At 33.7% G+C, this 9,287-nt stretch overlaps 1 protein-coding gene across 1 annotated transcript; it reads right to left on the bottom strand.

Moving 5' to 3' along the window:
• Nucleotides 1-641: 641 nt before the first annotated feature.
• Nucleotides 642-5,977, bottom strand: LOC142527558 (protein OBERON 4-like). The gene is made up of 2 exons (XM_075632397.1): nt 2,444-5,977; nt 642-1,403 (listed from the first exon to the last, which is right to left on the bottom strand). Exons 1-2 carry the CDS (start codon nt 5,316-5,318, stop codon nt 835-837), a joined length of 3,444 nt encoding a protein of 1,147 aa, XP_075488512.1. The 5' UTR covers nt 5,319-5,977; the 3' UTR covers nt 642-834.
• Nucleotides 5,978-9,287: the final 3,310 nt, after the last annotated feature.

Below are 9,287 nucleotides of genomic sequence, written 5' to 3'. Positions count from 1 at the left end.
TTTGGTTATTTACTTGTTAAGGAACATATTTTTTCGTTTTTCACTAGTATTGATTTTGTAAACTCAATTTATTTTCTAGTAATTATTTTGTTATAAAACATCGAAAAAATATGTTAACTTGTACATAATTATCTCTGTGTTACTTTTAAAGTTATTTATTTGTGCATTTGTGCGTTATATTATTCTCATGCATGTTAATGTTACAATACGCGAAACAACACTTACATTATACACACAATCTTTACTATTATGTTGAACAAAATACTTTTAGGAACGATTACTTTACTTTGGTCATCCTAATAAATTTCTTGGTTAGAAAAAATCATATCACTACTTTTTATGTATTTAATTTAAAATTTTATAATTACATAATCAAATCATATATATAATTTTTATTTATTACGTTACATACACAACACGTTAGACAACATAATTGCGTAAAATCAGTAAACCAATTCTCCTGTTTGAAAGTACTGAGAAGAAATGGAAGGCAGAAATCTAAGTAAAAACAAGATTGAATCTTTTCTTTTTGTTGAAAGAAAGGAGATAAAATTTAGTTTCGGATGGTGATTACAAACAACAGTTATAAACTAAGACCTAGCATTTCTCCATCCGCATTCTTTCCACACTGATAAAATTCATCGAAAAAAATCGAAATCGCTACCTTGTGCACGGATTTTAGATAGCAACTTAGCACAGCACTGCACTGCACAGCAGTAAGGGAAAAGATATACTTAGTAGAGCACCTAACAGAGATACAAAATGCAATGATAAATAGCAGACGAATCTTCAGAATATCGAGGGATTCGAAGAAGATGAAAAGCAGCATGTTGATCATGTTGGAAGGTTCCTTCTTGTTGCTTCCATTTTCAACAGAAGGTCTTTGATGTCTGATTCCATTCTGATTCTCATGTCGAAATATTCTTGATACACTCGGTCCAGAGCTTGGAGCTCCTCCATCTTTTGTTTTTGCATTTCCTCAGCTTCTGACAGACGCAGTTTCGTGATCCTGCTCTTGTACTCTTCTTCGATCATTTCATCTTTTTTGGTTGAAATACGCTTCAGTGCTTCAGCTTCCCTTCGAGCATCGTCAGCACGTGTTTGAAATATATTTGCCTCTGCTTGTTTGACTTTTACAATACTCTCCAATTCATCGAAAACCGGATCTTTTTGAGTATTTTTCAGCAAATCCATGCTTATCGAGTATTTGTCATTTCTTTTTCTGTCAAAATCAGGAAGTAAATGAATAGAGTTTTCGAGAGGTGCATTTTTAGTCAAGCGGATGGTTTTTGTCCACCCAGTTCCTTGGCACAGCCCAGCACTGCCATTGCTGATATTTTGGTTTTGCGAGAAGTTCTTTCCAGCTTCGATAGAAACGCTTGTAGTGTTGAGTGTTTCGCTTTCTGCAATCAAAGGAAGTGATTTTAGCAAATATGTGAACCAAGGAGAACTAAGGCTTCGGTTGTCAATGTTTTCTGAAAATACTCTTATCTTTAAAATTTTAAAAAAACACTATTATTCATTTCATTTCATTATCTATAAACCATTTTCACTTTCTATTAATGTTAACCAATATAATATTAAAAATTTATCGTGTTTTTAAAAATATAAACAAACACATGTTTAATTATTTATACATTTTCTACGAACTCATTTTTCGAAAAAAAAAACTTCAGAAATCTCGGTAACATAACCAAACAAAGCCAAAGATATTCGAGGCCATACAAAGTGGAGAGTATTATATGATAGAACATGAGAAGCTCTCACCATCAAGTATATCTTCCAGGCTGATAATGTAAAATCTCAAAACTAGACTCCATAACTAATCAAAGAAAAGAAATTCAAACTATATGAATATGATTCAGAAACTTGGTTTCCATGACTTCACGTTCCTCATATTTCAACCATTGATAAGAAAAAACTTTCGAGTTTCAAGTAAGTAATTCAATGAAATAATTTATAAGCAAAAGGATAAACAAGATGATAAAAGTAGGGTAAGAGTGGCATCAATTACAAAAATGAAATCTTGACTTTTCTTTCCCTCTGCATAGCAGTTTCCGCACATCCAGAAAAATATAAGAGAGGGTTGAAAACAAAGGATAATGAAGACAGCCAAGGTGAGCATGCTATTTTCGGCCCTTCATGTATCGTGGTCTTGAAACCCACCACAAATTTACCAATGATTATATTGCTCGTGTTCTTAAAACATTTGGGTCTCAGAACTTGAATTAACAATGATTTCAACACAAAAACCAAACTAAAAATGAAAAGAGGAAGAAAATATAGATTTAGTCTTGATTGCTCGTGACACCGATTTTATAGTATACGTTAAAATTAGCTGCTCAAACACAAACATAATATGTGTAAAAGAAGTTGATCATGCACCAGATTGTACTCAAAACAAGATGACAGCAAGACAAAATAACGCAAAAACTAATCTTACCAGAGAAAAAGGTCAAAATTTGGTTTTGCACATCCTGAAGTGCAGCTCCATCAACTAATTTAGATGACATCTGGTTGGCAATTTCACGCAGCTTTTTCCCTCTTGCATCCTCACTGGCACAGAATATTCTTCTCACATATTCAAGTTCCTTCAAGAGGTTCTCAGCTGTCCATTCTTTCACAAAGTTAATGAAAACTTCCTTCACAAAACCAAACATTTCGGAAGGATGCTCACAGGCAAGACAATGAAATTGCATTTCCATGGTGCCATGAGCACCTGTTGCACTACGTCCGTTCCTGATATGCGATTCTCGTAATCCACAATCCGCATGGCACCAATGTAGACATACATCACAACCAACCCAACTGCACGTGTTGGATGCCATGTCAAACTTCGAACACACAAGACACATGCACTCCCGGCAGAAACCATTCTGATTCACACATATTTTGCAGTCACACTCATCGGCGGGCAGAAGGCTTCGGCAAATGATGTTTCTACATCTCCGGTGTAGAAATATCTCGGCCAAATCAGCAGATGGGATTTCATATTTCTGTAGAAGATATTCTCGAAGCCCTGTCTTCAAAGCCACCAAGATCTCCAACTGAACACGATGCGCATTAGTTAACGAATCCAAGGTAAAATCTGCCCTTCTCCTCAATGCCTTCTGCAAAGCACTCAGCTGCCACTGCTTAGCTTGATTCAAGAAGATGTCAAAGACAAACTCCATCAAGAGCGCCATGTGCTGTCCCGTCATATCGTTGAATTTCTGGGCCATTGTATGTATAGGTTCAGAAACTATCATAGTGATTACAGACTCAGTAAAGTCAGATCCAACGATTGATCCATGGTCTTTTTCATCAGGGTTATAATTATTGATTTTTAGTGATGCACCGCCATCTTTCTGTGACAATAATTGTCTCCTATCTCTATGATTTTCTGGTCCATTTTCAAACGATCCACCAGCTTGTGCTCCAGATAAGTGCTTGTTAAAACTTAACTGTCTATCAAGTCCTAGTGGTAATTTCGAGCATTTCCCTATTTTCAGCTGTTGTAGCTCAGCTTGTCCACTAGAATTACCTTGAGATATTTGAGACTGGCCGTGCAAGCTATTTCCTCTGGATGACGTGCCTCGATATGCTGGAACATCTTTATTCTTATTCTCATCTACTGACAAAGCATTCCAATCCACCCCTTGAAACAAAGGCTTACTGCCAACAGATTGCTCAAAATCAAATGCATTGTGAGTCAGGGAACAGCTCGGATTATGAGTGAACTGCTGAGAGCCGGAGAAGGACATTGAAGCAGTAAATCCATCAGAATTTGTCCGGAAGGAGCTATGAAAGGATTGAACGCTTCTTGCTTGACTAGGAGAACCAGGAGTTGGAACTCTAGTATGAGAACCAATGGGAAATAAAACATTTGGCAAGCCAAGGGAAAGCTCAAGAGCCAACTTACCATCTTGCGGCTTATTGTGACTTGATTGCTCAACTCTCTCTTGCTTCTTAATTGGAACAGTGGAGAAAAATTGAAATCCTCTGGTACTTGTCCCTTCAGTTCCAGTATCTCCACATTTTGCAAGGTCCATCGGTTCATTTTCAATCTCCAAATCAGTTTCTGTAACGCCAACAGAGTTAGAGGGCAATGTGGCAAGACATTTGCCCTTATCTTTCAAACTTTTGGTTGTATCCTCAGTCAAAGGTTTTTCAGTTCTTTCGACAAATCCCACCTTGCCATTCATACCAGGATCAACTGCCTGCAATTCAAGATCACCACCCTTCCCTTCCTTTTGTTCTAGAAAAGGTGATGACTTCACATCCTCCTCAAAATGGTCCTGTCTTCTATTCTCCATTTTGTTGCTATCATGCTCATTTTCTCCAATTGTTTCATTTTCATCTACGCTTCTGGTAGTCTTTGGGGGTGCTCTAAGGGTATCCTGAGAATCTGGTACTTCTTTATTCTTGTTCACAACATTCTCAACAGTGTTAGATAGACCACTTTCGGCTAGCTTCTCACAGCCATCCACTAAACTCGCGTCTATTTTTTCTTCATACAAAGCACTTGCTTTGCCCTGCCAGGTTTCAGTGTCAACGCAATCACTTAAATCCTTTAGTGAGGAGTTCAATGTCGCAGCATCTCTATCTTTAATCTCTCTATTGGTCAAAGAGACGAGGGCTTGTGGATCAGGATCCAGTTCCCCTTCTTCTCTTTCACTGCTCCGACCACTACTTTCCACTGGCATGTCTTCAGATTTCTTGACTTCTACACCCTTCGATTGCTCACTGCCGGAGTCTTTAGACCAAGCTGGGGATTTTGCATTCCTGGGTCCCTGAGGGGACCTCGCCTTACCAATCTCCTCAGATTCCACTCTACTTCCTCGACCTATCTCAGCACCATCATTCCTAATCTCATCATCACCATCTTTCCCGCCTTCAAACCTCCTCCATGATGAAACACTGCCCTCTCTCCTCGACCGATCCCTCTCGGACCTAAATCCCTTTGGAAACTCTCTCCTGGGTCCACAAAAGCTCTCGGACCGATACATCCGATCCATTCCATAACCAGCCCGTGGTGAAGAGCTCGTGATACCTCTCTCATTCCCATCTCTATGCCGCTCATAACTCTTCCTTCGATCATAACTTTCCGAATCGTAGTCCGATCGTTTTCTGACCAGTCTAGAGCTCTCTCTATCATCATCTGGACGCTCATACCTAGATACAACTTTCCTCCCACTGTCAGAAGATTTGTAGTAAGTGTTCCTATGCGAGGAAGACGTGCGGTATAAAGCTGAATCCTCATCCCTCTTTCCCCAGTCTTTCATGGCACTCTTCTCTCCAAATGAATTTACATCTTCACTTGACCTCAACTTCTTCATACTGTATACTCTATACAACCAGCAAACACCACTAAACAAAAGCAACTAAAAAAACCAAATCTTTTCCTATACTACACACAAACTACTCCAGAGTCGCATAATTACACTATAATTCATCAACATTTAACAAATCAAACCAAAGAAATGTCAAATAAAAAATCCAAAGTCGACTAGTTAAACCCACCAGAAAATCTTCAAGTCCTATACCGTCTCCAAATAAAGACAAATAAAAATCCAGCTGGTTCTAAACGGAAGCTAATCACCAGATATTCCAAGATTCAAGAAACATTGTCAAACACAAAACCGAAAGTAACAGCTCAACTAAAAAAACTCAAGAGTTGCTAACCCTAGCTTTAACCATATCCCACCAAAATTTCCGATTGATAACAAGAACTCGAGGTTGAGATGCAAACAAACCCAGATTCAAATACCATTTTGAGGGAATCACCAGATGCTTACACCGAAAACACTCGCCGGAGACGAAATCGCCATGTGGATACTACGTGCGTTGGGAGAATGGGGAGGTATCTTCTTCCTCTGTACAGTCAACGAAGGCTTTAATTAGTGGAGTTGAGTTGAGACAGGAGACTCGAATACGCAATGGCGCACCGGTCAAGGCCCTTGGACAACTGAAAGATGCTGGCGGTGTAAAACTGGCACCACCAATCAATTTGATACGATTCAATTCGAAAAAATTAGGTTAGATTGCCCCATAGTTGACCCAAAAAAATGATCAGGTTAGGTTGGGTTCGAGTTAATCCGAAAATTTTAATATATTTTTTAAAAAAATTACAATCAATAAATATTGCCTACATTTTTATATATTATATGCCTGAAAAAATATTTATTATATACTTACATCATATATTTTAATAATTTAATATTTATTTTGAAATTTTTTTTATTATTTGATTTAGTAAATATATTTTATTTCTCTATAATTAGACTTACAAATTTAAATCATATATATAGGTATATTTTGTTATTATGTATTTAAATTTAAAAAAATTGAATTTTATTGAATTTTTCAAAAAAAATTCAAAATCACTTGATCGAGTTGATACAGGTTCGGATTGATATTTTTTGGGGATCGGGTTCGAATTGAACAATTTTTTAATAATATTATTGCAACTTGACCAACCCACTCATGACATCCGAATTGACACAGTTAATAATGTGCCTCATGCACAGGTTAAAATGGAACAAAAAAGGGAAACGTTGAAGCGAAGCGAACAATGGGCTGAAGAATATTTTTGTAATTATAAAAAAATTTCATCAATGTACAAAAAATCATTCATATAAAAATTTTAATTTTAATTAATAAAATAGATAATTGTGGTTGCTAATGCATGCATGCCTACATAAATATATATATATATATATATATAAGTTTCTAAAAGCAAAATATATAAACAACTCGTTATCGTGGAAATATTAAATATCATAGGATCAAACTACGTTATTCCATCAAAATATATAATTGATAATAACAGTGTACATGTGAGCTACTTATAACGCGAGGCTTCGGGTTTTGTTCGGGAAAATTTTATTTTTTCAATTTGATAATAATAAAAATATTATATTTACCAACTCAAATATATTATTTGAAATTCAACCAACCTGATTTTTAAATATTACAATAGTTCAAACGTGAATTGTTCCAGTTAACCACTCGACTTATATACTTGTTGTTTACCAACATCTTGAAAACTGCATATTCCACTAATTTTGCAATAGGTAATGGTTTTAAAAATTTTATGCAATAAATAGTCCAGTAAGGTACCGTTTGGTTCATGGTATGGGATATATAATACAGGGATAAGTAATACTTGGTAATAATAAAATAAATAAAAAATAATAGTTAATATAAAGTTTGATTTGATTGATTTGTTTGATTAAATTTGAGATAATATGATATTACTATTTTGTCTTTGTTGAAAATATTAATAGAATATTAATAATATTATTTATTAAGGGTAATATCGTATTTTTATATTATTGATTTGATTGATGTGAGATAAATAATTACGAATTTGATTTATGTGAGATAAATGATTAATAATGTGTTGATCGAGATAAATAATACTTGTACAGAACAAGTGGTCATAGGACTATTTATATTAGTACTGAGAAGTACTCGAGACAAACGATGACTAAGTAGATGAAATAGCAAGTTTTTGTTATGATTTCATGTTAAAATTTTTGATTTGATTAAATTTTATATAATAGCTTTTCTTTATCAAAAATTAAAAAACTTTTCCAAAGCTGGTGTTAAAGCAGTCAAGCATGGCTGCGCCCTATCTTACCATTTTATTTATGATTATGTTATATTTTAACTGAAAAATGTCAAAATTGTTGTCTTATTTACATTTAATTAAAAAAAAGACGAAAATCACAAAAATTTAGCAATCAAAAACGACATTTGAAAAAAAAAAAAAAAAAAATTGGGTCAAGCTTCACTTTCTATTTGATGATTTTTCTTAAATTAAGAATGACAAAAATTTGTGTGAGACGGTCTCATGTGTCGTATTTTGTGAGACGTATATCTTGTTTGGTTCATCATAAAAAAGTATTATTTTTTATGCTAAGAGTATTACTTTTTAGTGTGAATATCGGTGGGTTGACCCGTCTCACAGATAAATATTCGTGAGACTGTCTCATAAGAGACCTACTCAAATATTTTTCATAATCCTCTAGATTAAAAAATTTTATAATGTAAAGTAATGTGGTCAAACTGAGACTACATTAATAAACAATACATGAGTTATGACTTTAATTGTTTATTTAATTAAATATTGAAAAAGAAAGTAGATATTAATTGGTGTATGCTGAATAATGAACGTGGTCCATTATTGATTGGACAACAAGAGTCAAAAGGTGAAAATTAAACGTCAAAAGGGATTCTGAGTCAGAATCTCTAATACCGTCGCATATAAATATTCAATGAAACCATGAATTTTTTTTTTTTTGCTAAATTTATGTCACATCTAATGTTATATATACTAAATATTTTTTAAAATTTTTTTTTTTTAAAATTTACTACTAATATTATATCAGACAACTACTGATATCGTATTGGACATGTAAAATACGAAAAACATGTATCAAGAAATTGCAGAATTTAAAATTTGATTAAAATAAAAATTTCCATAATTTTTATTTGTTCGCTATATATCACATAGGTTCGAACACATGTATCTCTTTTAGGTTTACTACTACACCAAGTATGGTGACAAAAGAGAGAAGAAATTTTGAGCTTTAATAATTGTTTTTATAATATTTTTTTTATTGTTTATATTCTAATTGAGTAGGTCTCTTGTAAGACAGTCTCACAAATCTTTATCATTGATACGCGTCAATCTTTCCGATATTCACAATAAAAAGTAATATTCTTAGCATAAAAAATAATATTTTTTCATGGATGACCCAATAAAAGACTCGTCTCACAAAATACGACCCGTGAGATTGTCTCACATAAGTTTTTTCCAAAATTATTTATATGATGAATCTTAACAATTTACTTTTGTTAGAATTCTTATTAATCAAATCTCTTTTTAGATTTAAATTTTATTTCTAAATCTTCAATGTGCATGTACGATTGGGCGTTTACGATAGCATTTTTATGCTAGTGTAATTGATATTAATTTTACACACACACATATATATATGTATGTATGTATATCACGTAAGAACTCGCAACTACCATTCAGTTATATATATATATATATATATATATATAAATGGTGATAATATAAAATCGAATAGATTTAAATAAATCCGATGGAAATTGGTTTGTAATTGCAAAGAATACTTTGTTTTATTCCTCATAATATTATTTGAAATTAATATTTTTTATAGTCTAAAAATTCCATCCGGTGTTGATAAATTTTTTTTGGAAATTAAACTATCAGAAATTAAATTGGATTATCCCGAGATACAATATTTAGAATCCGCAAAAGAGCATCGCCA

Source organism: Primulina tabacum, chromosome 15 (assembly GCF_025594145.1).
Source record: "Primulina tabacum isolate GXHZ01 chromosome 15, ASM2559414v2, whole genome shotgun sequence".
NCBI classification, from domain to species: domain Eukaryota; kingdom Viridiplantae; phylum Streptophyta; class Magnoliopsida; order Lamiales; family Gesneriaceae; genus Primulina; species Primulina tabacum.
Note: the sequence above shows the minus strand (reverse complement) of the source record. Positions and strands in the feature narration are given on the sequence as shown.